This window comes from Ochotona curzoniae, unplaced genomic scaffold (assembly GCF_017591425.1).
Source record: "Ochotona curzoniae isolate NIBS_2020 unplaced genomic scaffold, NIBS_Ocur_1.0 contig_2754, whole genome shotgun sequence".
In the NCBI taxonomy this organism is placed as follows: Eukaryota; Metazoa; Chordata; class Mammalia; order Lagomorpha; family Ochotonidae; genus Ochotona; species Ochotona curzoniae.
In genome coordinates this window covers 14038667-14051853 of record NW_024465582.1, presented here as the reverse complement: position 1 = coordinate 14051853, position 13187 = coordinate 14038667, and the positions used below count along the sequence as shown (strand labels likewise).

The following is a 13187-nucleotide window of genomic DNA, read 5'->3' as shown; positions in this document are numbered from 1 at the left end:
TCCCTGCTTGTGGCCTTGGAAAGCTGTAGAGGATAGCCCAAGGCTTTGGGATCCTGCACCTATGTGAGAGACCTGGAGGAGAATCCTGGCTCCTGCTTTCAGATTGACTCAGCTCTGGCTGTTGCGACCACTTGGGGGGTGAACCAGTGGACAAAGCTTTGTAAATCTGCCTTTTCAATAATAATAATAAAAAATCTTAAATAAAAAATATAGCTGTTAAATTTCACTTTTATGTATAAATTCAGATATTTGCATTTGTTTCTGGGACTGATTTAAAATTGGTTTTTGGAGCATCTAGTCAAAGGTTCAACAATGAACAAAATTTTAGTGAACTGCAGTTGTTGCAGTTTCATTTTTATTCTTGATTGTAGTCGATTTAGCTAGATTAACTATTGGATTTTCTTATTGTAGAATTATTTGAAATACAAGCTTTGTTATTGCATGAGCACTTGACCAAGTTTTATGTGCATAGTGGTTGAGTCAGAGCAGGTGTTGAGGATGCCATTGTTGCTTGGTAAGTCAAGCCGCCGCCTGTGGTGCTGGAACCCCACACGGACACTGGATTGAATCCCAGCTGCCGCACTTCTGATCCAGCTCTCTGCTGATACTCCTTGAAGAGCAGTGGAACAACGTCCAAGTGCTTGGGTCTCTCTACATATGACACACTAGAATGGATTTTCAGACACCTGGCTTTGGCTTGTCCCAGACCTGCCTGTTTTGGCCTTCTGCAGGGTGAACCAGTCAAGGGAAGTCTTGAACTGTGACTCTACCTGTTGCTCTGCCTCTCAAATAAATAAGAAAATCTTTTGAGGGGAAAAAGCTCACAGAAGCCAGGTAGGCATCAGTGGGTCATTTGGTTGTTGTTGCTTCTGTTGTAGGTGATCTGTAAATCGGATGCTCCCACGGGGGATGTGCTCCTGGACGAAGCCCTGAAGCACGTCAAGGAGACGCAGCCTCCGGAAACCGTCCAGAACTGGATTGAATTGCTTAGTGGTAAGCTGCTGTGTGTAAACCAAAAGGCAAATTCTGTTTGAAAGATTTTGTTACAAAACAACCAGAAAGCTTGTTTAGTTATTTAGGCAGACTTAAAGGTGACAGTAGTGACAAGGAGAAACAATGGCTTTTTTTTTAAAAGTATAAGGATCAACTTTAAGAAAATAGCCCTTTGAGGACTGTGATTAGAAAAGCAGGTTGGTCTACGGCCATACCACCCTGAACGTGCCTGATCTTGTCTGATCTTGGAAGCTAAGCAGGGTCGGGCCTGGTTAGTGCTCGGATGGGAGAAAAGCAAATTGCTTTGCTAAAAATCCAGTGAATGTTTTGCCTCTGCACACAACTATGGAAGTTACTCATTGAACAACTTCACCCATTCACAGTGGTATCCGTTAATCATGCTCTTAAAGTCCTTGGCACTTTATTTCATATTACATTACATGTTCTTCAAGATGAACTTAATTTTAAACACCAAATTCTTGGTTCTTGATAACGACACCTTTCAGAGGGGCTCTCTGCACTCAGCCTCTGGTGGCTTCAACCCATATTAGTGTGTTATACCAATTTTCCACCAAAGAAGGAAAAATCACTACATTTCTTTCCCTAATGAGTACATACTGCAAGAAAAGAAAGGTAATTAAAAGGTAGCCATTAAAACAATTGGCTCTATGGAATATTTAGCTCATGGCAATTAAAAACTGGGGTATGTGACTAGCCATATGCTTGAGCAATCTCTAAATATGTTAAAAAAATGAAGCTGGTCTGATACAACCAGATGGGAGTACAGGATAGTCATTGCGCTCATTCTTTATAAATCAATACTGTAAACCAGTGGGAAATGTTTACTATATCTGGATCCCCAAATCAACCATACTGAGCTTTAATATCTTCACTGAGTTTAGTGCATCAATCTTTTCTTTTTTTAAAGATTTATTTATTGTTATTGGAAAGTCAGATTTAGAGAGAGGAGAGAGAGAAAGATCTTCTGTCTGCTAGCTCACTCCAAAAGTGGCTACAACGGCTGGAGATGAGCTAGTCCAAAGCCAGGAGCTTCTTCCAGGTCTCTTACATGGGTCCAGGGTCCTTAGGCTTTGGGACAGCCTTTATTGCCTTCCCAGGCCGCAAGCAGGGAACTGGATGGGAAGTGGAGCAGCCAGGGCACAAACTGGTGCCTGTATGGGATCCCTGTGCATGCAAGGCAAGGGTTTAGCCCCTCGGCTGTCACTCCAGGCCCACATTAATTATTTAATTTGCTCATAAACTTTGTAAGTCCTTACCGATCAATCTAAGTGTATTCTGAGCATAGAATATTTTAGACAGCCAGCCTTATTATACAAGATACTTTGAAAACTGTTTATGAAAAGATTGTTTTGCCTGTAAAGATACAAGCTGAATGCAGAAGTTTCCCAAGATGAAAAAAACACATATTTCTTCTCACCGCTCATTACCACATATGATCTCATACTTCTCAAATTAGTTTTCTATGCCTTCATGAAAGATGTAAGCCAACAGCAAACAGTTGAGTTTAAGGGCATTTAGGATTTAACTGCAAGGAAACATGCAAACACTCATGTCAAAATTCAGTTAAGTGCATGAGATGATTGACAAATAGGGCTCTGGGCAGTCCAAATTATCACAAAAAATTGTTGCCTTTTGAGACTTTGGGAGTTGTTATGGTTTAATTGGCAAGGAGAATTTTTTTTTTTCTTTTAAAATCTATTTTTTTGGAAAGTCCGATTTAAAGAGAAGGAGAGACAGAGGGAAGAACTTGCATCCGCTGATTGACTCCGCAAGTGGCTGCAATAGCTGGAGCTTAGCCGATCTGAAGCCAGGAGCCAGGAGCCTCCTCTAGGTCTCCCACGTGGGTGCAGGGTCCCAAGGCTTTGGGCCATCCTCTACTTTTTTCTCAGGCCACAAGCAGTGAGTTGGATGGGAATTGGAACATCTGGGATATGAACCAGTGCCCATGTGGGATTCTGGTGCATGCAAGGTGAGAACTTTAGCCACTAGGCTACTCTGCTGGGCTCAGCAAACAGAATTTTTATAAGTTGCTAACCAGATCATATTGATAACTTTTTGTAAAAGACCCAGGGAATAAAGTGAGTTGTTAATTGTGGAAAGCCTTTAATTACAGTATTACAGTAGAAAATACAGGAGGTAGAAGATAGCTGAGAAGATTAAACTGTATAGCTACTTAAAACATGGTTTTAGTGAGTAAACCCAGCATTTCCAGTAGCCATAGGAACCATTAAAATGAAATTTGTCATGAAAGCCCTTACATCGTGCTTGATGTAGGGAGGTAGAAGGTATGAGAACCAGGACATGTGAAGCATGCTGGTTTATTTACAAGTGCTCTTTGCTTTACTGGGGAATAGTTTGGAAATTCAGCTTCAGATTTTTGTTATTCTTTAGTTTTTGAGCCATTCTGTAATCTTTTTTCTGTTTGTGAAAGGAAGACACTTTCCCTCTTTGCAGCGCTTGTGTCATTATACCACTTTGGAATGAGTTCTTCACTCAGGACTTAAGCGCTATAAAGTGCCAGTTGTTCTGAAAGACTTTGATGGGATGAATGTTGCCACAGCCATATTGCTGAATCTCCACGAACAGTCTGCTCGGGCTGACAGCAGGCGGGTCGGGAGCGCTCAAGAGCTGTCGGCTTGCTCTGCTGCAAGCCCCTCTCTCCTGTTGCATTCTATGGTGTCATTACACTTGACCAGACTAGCCCAATGACAGCTGGTTCTGGGATGCTATTGTTTGTGTGTATGTATTTAAAATTCTTTATTTTTCATGATGAAGCTTTATTTTTCTATCCCATTCTTGATATATAATATGATATGCTTGAATTGATCATCATGAGACATCTGTTCAAGTTCTTTCTGGAGCTCTTTATGAGCTCCTATGGTTTGCTGATTCTGAATATGTTTCTGAAAGTTTCTTGAAGCCTGCTTCAGTAAAATACTTGGAAGTATTCAGTGTTTTGCTTGCTGGCAGGAAAGGTCTCCATCAGTCCATTGTCCCTGCTGACTTTCCAAAGCCTTGAGCTACTGCACTCTTTTTCATTATCTATTAAAGAGCTTTACAGCAAAAACTGCTGAGACCCGTTCTTGAACTGAAATCTCTTTATAAAGTTATTGAGAATGGATACATCCTGTTAGCCGAAGAACACCAGTCAATGTAGCCAGCTTGTTCTTCCATGACTGAGAAACACTTTAAGAGAGGCAAAGGGCAGTGGCCTTTTTACTTCATCTTCAAACCTTTCTCCTAATATTTGTAGTGCCTGAGTAACTTGGTAAAAACTGGAGCAAGTGCTTCCTGGTCTCTAGGATCTACATGTGTACACATGATGTCATCTGCCAATTTTTTTTTTTTTTTTATTATTACGTTGCATTATGTGACACAGATTCATAGGCTCTGGGATTCCCCCATCCCCTCCCCGTGCCCTCCCCCCTTGGTGGATTCCTCCACCTAGTTGCAGTATTACAGTTCAAATTAAGTCAAGATTCTTTTGTTGCAATCATATACCAAGCAGAGTCCAGCATCTTATTGTCCAGATAAATTCAACAGTTTCTTGGGGAGATCTCTGATCTGAAGGTAGAGCTGCCAGAATATCATCCCAATCAATTAGAAGCCCCAGCACAACATCAACAACAATTTACAACATTATGGAATTAATTGACATAGTATTGAGTTATCAATATGTTATAATAGTACAAGTTCTTAACTATCTCCTGTGATTACTTGATTGACACTTTAATTTTTGTTTGTACTGAGGACCGGCTGCTATACACCTTAAAGTGGCTATAGGGCACTATTCAGCTGTCTTGTGTCTGTTTTCGTTTTAGTATTTAGCTGTTTATTGTGTTGACTCATAATTTTGCTGAACTTGGTGGATTTTAGGATAGTCTTAAACTGGCTTATAAATCTAACCTGGCCTTTGTCAACAGTTGAGGTGCAGAACAGTGTTAGGAGGGGTGTGCAGAGAAATCTTCCATACCCTAGTGAGGTGTGTCTTATCTAGTAAGGTATATGGGGATCCATGCTGACTGCTTCCTGTTTGGTTCTAAGCTTTCCTTGTATTTCTCTGACTCTCTGTTCTATTTTTTTTTTTTGGCGGGGAGGGCTCCGGGGTGATCCTGATGGTCATTGCAAGAGAGGGTGGGGATCCATAGCTGGAACTAAGTAAGGACCAGAAGAAGCTCCTCTCCCTAGTCCCGAAGGAACATCTGCCAATGTTTTACCTGGGGCCAGCATTGCACCTGCCACCAGAATGTCAGAGTATTTGTGTGTATTGCTAGTAATCAAGTTTTTCTCCAGAGTCATCAGGAAATGTAGCAACTGCTTGCCAACCTGTTCCAGTTTCAGTTGAACCTTGAATAATACAGTGTTGAAATACAGTAGGGTTAAATCTCTCTTTTTCATGTCTTCTTGGTTTTAAAATGCTGGCCTGATGATGTTGGCTTTTGCTGGTTTTGATTATTCGTAAAAGATACCCACATTTAAAGTGAAAAGAGGCAGAAACCCCAGTCATGGCTTTGGGAGTAGTTTCATGCTCTTCAAGACTAAGCAAATACTAAGTGAGATGTTATTCTTCCTCAGAGCCCCCTTCCGAATCAGAACTCCTTCACCTGCTCTCGGACTGAAGCTGTGTGCAGCCTCGAGGACCCGGGGCTTTACGCAGCGTGGCCTCCTCCCTTGTCTGGTCAGGCTCACCGTCTGCAGCAGTGTAAGGAGCAGCAGCATCTGCAGTGGTTCTAGGCTGCGGAGTTGGGCTTGGAAGCCTCGGGTGGCTCATGTCCCGCTGAGCAGAGCAAGTCCTGTGGGCTCCCTTAGCTGTACAGCCCGAGTCCGCTCTTGGGAGGACGGCCTGAGACTGCTGCTGGGCAGGGCTCGTGTGGTTCCGTGCTGTTCCGTGGGCGTGTAAGCTCCTTGAGGGGGAAGCTGTGCTGTCTTGCTCCTCCTCTCCGCTGTCACGTACAGCAGCTTTTGCATACGTTTGTTGTCATTTTTTCCCTCGTATTCAAACATTGCTATTTAAAGTAATTGTTTCAAAGTAATTGGATGCAGAAATTGATAAGTAAAATGTCATTTTTCTCATTTCTAAACAATTTTTAAATTAGTCCTGTTATGAGGACATTCTCTGGTAAAATAATTTGCTTTTGAGATTATTTTAAAAATATGTTTACTTCATTCTTAGCAAGCAGGGCCGTAAAGGAGACTTTACACTTATGTAAGTGTACACTTTTTGTTGATAACATACCTTATATACAAGATTTTCTTGCCGATTTTTAGGCTTTTTTTTTTTTCTGATCATGCTCTTAGCAGGTTTTTTTACATTGGAGTGTAAGAGAAGCTTGTAATGCTTCCCACTCACCCCATGTTCAGGGCAGTAGTGTTGCCTTCCATTGCAGTTTTCTCCTGCAGGAATCTTTTTAAAAGATTTGTTATTTTTTTAAAGATTTATTTTATTTTCATTACAAAGTCAGATATACAGAGAGGAGGAGAGACAGAAGAAAATCTTCTGTCCGATGATTCACACCCCCCCCCCCGCCAAATGACCACAATGGCTGGTGCTGTGCCGATCCGAAGCCAGGAGCCAGGAACCTCCTCCAGGTCTCCCACACGGGTGCAGGGTCCCAAGGTTTTGGGCCAGCTTCGACTGCTTTTGCAGGCCACAAGCAGGGAGCTGGATAGGAAGTGAAACTTCTGGGATTAGAACCGGTGCGGTGTGTTCAAGGTGAGGACTTCAGCTGATAGGCCATGCCGCCAGGCCCTCCTGCAGGAATCTTTAAGACTGCTTGGCCCATTTGATGATGGTTTATTTCATTAAAAGTAGAGAATATGATCCACTGATCCCCAGTGCAGATGAATCCATGATCGTGTCCAAGGCCTTTTGGGTAAGCTCTCCAGTTAGAGCTGTCATGATGTGCAGTCAGCTGACAGATTCAGCATTCATTCCACATGTGAAGTCCCGGCAGGTGCAACTCTTTTTTTTTTTTTTTTTTTAATTACATTGCATCATGAGACACAGTTTTACAGGCACTGGGATTCCCCCCTCCCCTCCCCAAAACCTGCTCCCCCCCCCCCATGGTGGATTCTTCCATCTTGTTGCATTACCACAGATCAAATTCAGTTGAGATTTTTTTTCCTTGCAAGCATCTACAAAGCATAGAGTCCAGCATCTTATTGTGCAGATAAGTTCAACAGTTTCAAGGGGAGACAGTCTCTGGTCTGAAGGTACAGCCGAAAGAGTATTATCCCAATCAATTGAAAGCCCCGACATTACATCAGTAGCAATTTATAACGTACTGGAATTAGTTGACATGATATTGTGTAGCCAGCATGTTCAAAGAGAGAGAGAATACAACAACAACAAAAAACAGAGTACAAGTTCTGAACCACATCCTATGACTTCTACATTGACATTACAATTATTAGTTTATATACAGCTGGGTTCTATACACCTTAAAATGGCTATAGATTACTATTCAGCTGTCTCATGTCTATTTTAATTTTAGTATTTAGCAGTTCATAGTGTTGAAGCCTGATTTTGCAGAACCTGGCTGTTTTTCGGGTAGTCTAGCTCTATAAACTGTAACAAGACATATGTCAACAGTTTAGGTGAATGGTTTTAGGAGGGGTGTGCAGAGAAATCCTCAGTACCCTGGTGAGGAGCAACCAATCTTCGTGTCCCACCCAGTGAGTTGTAAATAGGTGCAACTCTTGAAGTAAGGAAAAAGTGGAAGTGCTCATGACTTGGTGTATCATTTTATGCCTTCTGTAGAGATCACTGCCCGTACAGTCTTTAGGCTGTTCTCATCTTCAGATACTAGTTTCTGCATCTGATAGTTCAAGTTACAATTTGTAATTAGAGGGGTTGGCATTGTGACATAGTGGGTAAAGGCTCCACTTGTGATGCCAGCACCCCGTATGTACATCAGTTTGAGTCCAGTCCAGCTCTCTGCTAATAGCCTGCAAAAAGCAGTGGACTGTGGGGAACTTTGTAGAAAACCAGGAAGAAGTTCCTGGCTTCAGCCTGGTCCATCCTTACCCATGTGGCCATCTGGAGAGAGAACCAGCAGATGGAAGGTCACTCCTGCTCCTGTCTGTGCAACTCTCTGACTTTCAAATAAGAAATATTACAAAAACATTTTTGTTACCAAATTCTCGACTGGCTAAAAGAAGGCTTCCTGCCGTAGGCTGCATAGACATGACAGTTTCAGGAATAGCAGATCGGGAAGTTGTAGTCTTTGTCTTTGTTGGGTGGGGAATGCCTGGCCTGTAGGACATAGAAAACACAAAGTCAGTGGTCTAATCTATAGCGGGCTAATTTTAAGTTGATGATTTTTATATGTCTTATGAGTGATGTTTAAAATATTCAAATGGCTCTTGACAGAAAAAAGATTCCCTAGTCCTGGGCTGCTTTTTGCATTAGGTGTAGGGAGTTAGAGCGTAATCTGATACCTGGTTCATTTTGCACCCTAACCAGGGAGGATGCTGGGTGGGAGACTGCTTTCAGTTTGGTCTGAATGTGGCTGCTTTGCCGAAGGCCTGATTCTGAAGAGGTTCATGTTCAACTTGGGGAGGAGAAAAATTCACTTTTATTGTAGTGAAGTTTTGCAGAATTATTGGGCCATGCTCATCATATCTAACTTTAAACATCTTTTGTGTAGGTGAAACTTGGAACCCATTAAAATTGCATTATCAGTTAAGAAATGTCCGGGAACGTTTAGCTAAAAACCTGGTGGAAAAGGGTGTATTGACAACAGAGAAACAGAACTTTCTGCTTTTTGACATGACAACACATCCACTCACCAACAACAACATTAAGCAACGTCTCATTAAGAAGGTACAAGAAGCTGTTCTTGACAAGTGGGTGAATGACCCTCATCGCATGGACAAGCGTTTGCTGGCCCTCATTTACTTAGCCCATGCCTCGGATGTCCTGGAGAATGCTTTTGCTCCTCTTCTGGACGAGCAATATGATTTAGCCACCAAGAGGGTGCGGCAGCTTCTCGATCTAGACCCAGAAGTGGAATGTCTGAAGGCCAACACCAACGAGGTTCTGTGGGCGGTGGTGGCGGCATTCACTAAGTAACTGCTCAATGTGGAACGAACATTCTTTCCTTCATGTAAACCAGTAGTTTTTTCTTCTATTGACTTCTGGTTTTCTGCAGTTTGTACTTTCCCATACTCTAACTGGCTTTTGTTTTAGGAAATGGTGGGTGGCACTTTCTTTTTTGTATGTATGCAGGATTCTGCTGGTACGAGAGGCCTTCCTTCCTCTTTATGTTTTAAAACCATCCAACGGCCACATTGGCATTCCAGTCCCTGCTGTCGTTCTCACTGCTGCCTGTTTTGGGTTTCTGGTACTTTGGCTCTCACAGTACCTCTGGCCTCCTCACATGTACAGCTCTTGCATTCCCTCAGCTTGAGTTGCCCACATGTGCACGTCCATCTAGTGCTCTGCCTACAGTTCACACAGAAGTCACAGCACGGCCTTCTACTCACCAAAGGTAAATATCTGTATCTATTAGGACATTTTATACATAGACCTCAGTTGAGATGTATACTTTGCAAAATTATTTTTAAATTGAAACAGCACAGTAAATACTTAATATAAAGTCCCCCTTGGATTTTGCTTCCTATGTAAATCTATTGTATTATCATACTACTTATGATTTTAACTATTAAATCATAAAGGTCCAATTGTTTCACAATGCCAGTGTGGGATGGGCTGCATTCCAGTTCTGCTGTATATAGTTCTAGTTGGAGTAGATATAAATTGGCCCTTCTCTGGCTACCCCTGCCCCATCTCAGTATTTGTAAGATTTCATTAGTTGTGCACCTGGTGCCCCTCCCCTGCCTCAGCACTGCTCTCTGATGGTAAGTAGACCTCTCGTTGAAGGAGAGAGAAAGAGGTGGGTCCTATTGGTCTTGGGATTTTTTGAGTTATGCCATTCATGGTACTTTTTGCCTATGCATCTTCTTTCTCAGTTTCTTTTGGGAGGTCCTAACTCCTTTTATAATTTCTGTAGGGAAGAGGCTGTGACCAGTACTAATCTTGAGTACAGTTATTTTTCCCCTTTTTTCTGTCCACAAGTAAATTAATGTCTGCTCTGAAATGTCATTTATCTACTCACACTTTGTTGGGGGAGAAAATGAGTGTCAGTTCTAGCAGATGTTGCATGTAAATTGTTAGCAAGTAATGATTACAGCTCAGATGATTAAGAATTTTGTAACAGAAAGCTCTGCTATGTTTTAATTTTTATATGCAATTATGATGATCAGCACATTGTAAGACTATAAACCTTTGCTTTTTCAAGTTTATTTTTACTCTATCACTGTTTATTGTACCATCATTGGTTTCATAATGTAAATACTATACATTGAACAAATCAAATATCAAATTTTGTATTTCCATAGTTGATGTTACTAGTGGGGCTTTCAGGTGTCAAGATTTTTTCGGTTAACATTCATTGCAAAAGTACTAGATGGTGTATAACTCTAGAGTTGAATTTGAAGGGATTCCTTAATATGTATACTATCTTTTTATCTGACGTAATAAATAAACTATGATCTTGAAAGTGCCTGAATCAGAGCAAGCATGTCATTTGTGGTTTTGTATTCACTGTTTCTTTCAAATCAAGATTTTATTTAGTATGTTACCTTAATATTTCATTGCATGTTTGGCAGAACTTTTCTTGAAGAGCCAGCATATAAATCTAGACCGCATGAGCCAGATAAGGTGTCCTGAAGCCACTTGACTGTTGAATGAAGGCATAGGTAGTAGAAATAAATGAGCCCAGCTGTGTTCCAGCAGAACTCCAAAGTAGGCAGCCAGCTGTGGGCTGAGCTGTGGTAATGCACGCAGAAGGCTTTCCTAGCTATTAAAAGTAACCACCTTTGCTTCCAAAAGTGACACTAGTGATAATTAAATGCAGAAATAATTTCTTCCCACAAAATGTATTACTATGAACTGAAACCAGGGTATTGGAGTTGATTGGGTGCAGATCTCTGTGTTGAAGAGCTAGGAGGCAAAACTGGGTCTCCCGAGTTCTTCGCTCTTGGCGGCCTTGCTGCTCCCGTCCCAGTGGAGCTGGGCTTCACCTTAATTTGCTGTGTGTGTGTCGATACAGTGTGTATCCTCAACATCAGAACTTGTTTCTTTGCTCATACTTCAGAAAGTTCATGGAAAATGGAATGAAAAGATGCTTTATTTTGATGCAAAAAAATTTGAAATCCATGTGTATGTATAAAAGGGGGTCTTCAAAGAGATATGGAAAAGATGTGTGTTGTGAAAAGAAATACTGAGATTTCAAGAGTGTTTTTAGATTAAAATTAGCCTCTGTTTCTCTGTGAAAATTTAAAGGTAAAGATTTATTATTTAATAAATGCTTGCTTTATTCATTTGAGAGGACAGAGTGTTTCTGTCTGCTGGTTTATTCTTCAAGTGTCTTCAGTGTTTGAGACTGGGCCAGGCTGAACCCCAGAAGCTTGGTTCAGGTCTGACGTGTGGGTAGCCAGGAGCCTTCCTGCTGCTTCTCAGGCTGCGTGTTGCAGCAGGAAGCAGGGCCAGGATTGGAATCAAGGCGCAATGATACAGCATGGCATGTGGGTGTCCCAAGCAACTTCTTGAATTTTTCTAGCCATTCTCATATTCCTACTGGAGAAAAACAGTACATCTGAAGGGGCAGCTGTTACCTAGGGCTCTTTCCTATGGAAGACTTGTCACCATGCTTTTTAAAAGCAGGAATTATTTGACTTTGTATACATCGCTGCTGTGTCAAGATTTGGTAGTCACTGTGTCTTTTAGCTTTCTCCTTTGTCGTCTGAGTGTTGTCTAAAGTGACCTGGTTTAGTAAGAGCAGAAGTTTACTAAATGTATGCGGTGTACCTACTTACATGTTTTATATCTCATTAAAATTATTTATGTATTTGAAAGGCCGAGAGAGCTTTCTCTCCAGCGTTACTTTGCGAATACCCACAGCAGCTGCAGCTGGAGCTGGGTGGGAATGAAGGCAGGAGCCAAGGAACCTGACCCAGTTCTCCCACATGGGTGGCGTGGAGCCAAGTATTGGAGCCATCAACTTCTGCTTCTGAAGAGATACATTAGTGCAAAGTTGGAGTTGGAAGCAGAGCTGGGATTTGAATTTAGACACTCTGACATGGGCTGTGGGCAACAAGGCAGCATCTTAACTCCCCGAGCCAAGTACCTGCCCTCTGTGGGACATCGTGACCTTCCCAAACCCCAGTAATTTTGATTTGATTTACTTAGTCTCAGATTATGTAGTAATTCTTCGGCCTTTTACTCCCAAAGTGGTTGAACAACCGTGATGGCATTCAAATTTTTTCCTTTGTTATTTGGATGGTAGGAGGAGTATCCTTTTTCTAGTGTACACAGCAGAATAGCAGGTATGCAAAAGTTCTCATAGTGATGTGGAATAAAAACATAAAAGGACATCCTACTTTAATACCATATATGCTTGTTAGAGACTTTTCTTTTGGGGAATACAAAAAAAAATGATCACTTCTGTGTGTCTTTGGAAGAAAGCAGTATTGTGTTATCAGATGGCCAGGAAGCCCTTGGAGTACCAAAGCAAGATGGAACAATGGCCTCTGCTTCCACCTGGCAACCATCCTCATTGCTTGTGAGCAGGTGGGTACAATGCTGTAAGCATAGCAAACCCTTGAATGAAATGAAAGAGGCTGGTGTCTCCCTGGTGGAGTGGCAGTGCAGGATCAACAAGTAGTGTCACCCAGGCTGTTGAGGATAAGGACGTACTGCTTACAGGCACAACTGCCCTTCTCCAGAGCGTGGGTCTCACCAGTCATGAGTTTATGTGAGTTATAGGTTGAACATTTGCTTACTGGAAATGCTTGAGACCAGAAATGTTTGAAATTCTAGAGCTTTTGAAATCTTGGAATGGTTATGTGGGCAACATTCCAAGTCTTAAAAATTTAATAGTCATTTGAATTGGGGGTATTGCTCCTGTTTGCTTTATGAATTTGCTGTTTTCTAACTCTGGCTTCCGCATCCTAACTTTATTTGTCATCAGATAATACTGTTGCTTTACACTTTTCATCCAGGTTACTGTGATCAACAAATGAGGGCATTTGCAGTACTTCTCAGCCTTTGAGTCCAAGGACGATATGCCTAGTCTTGTGAGTTCACAGTCAATGTCAGATACTTTTAA

At 41.7% G+C, this 13187-nt stretch overlaps 1 protein-coding gene and 1 pseudogene across 1 annotated transcript in view; one reads left to right on the top strand and one right to left on the bottom strand.

Moving 5' to 3' along the window:
* The window catches only part of GOLPH3 (golgi phosphoprotein 3), a 32324-nt gene extending 21744 nt beyond the window's left edge, over window positions 1–10580 (top strand). The window contains exons 3-4 of the mRNA XM_040977431.1: window positions 879–993; window positions 8664–10580. Of these exons, the coding sequence (XP_040833365.1) occupies window positions 879–993; window positions 8664–9088 (540 nt within the window). The 3' untranslated portion in view covers window positions 9089–10580. The remainder of the gene's footprint in view (window positions 1–878; window positions 994–8663) is intronic.
* LOC121154601 lies at window positions 3395–5313 on the bottom strand (annotated as a pseudogene).
* Window positions 10581–13187: the final 2607 nt, after the last annotated feature.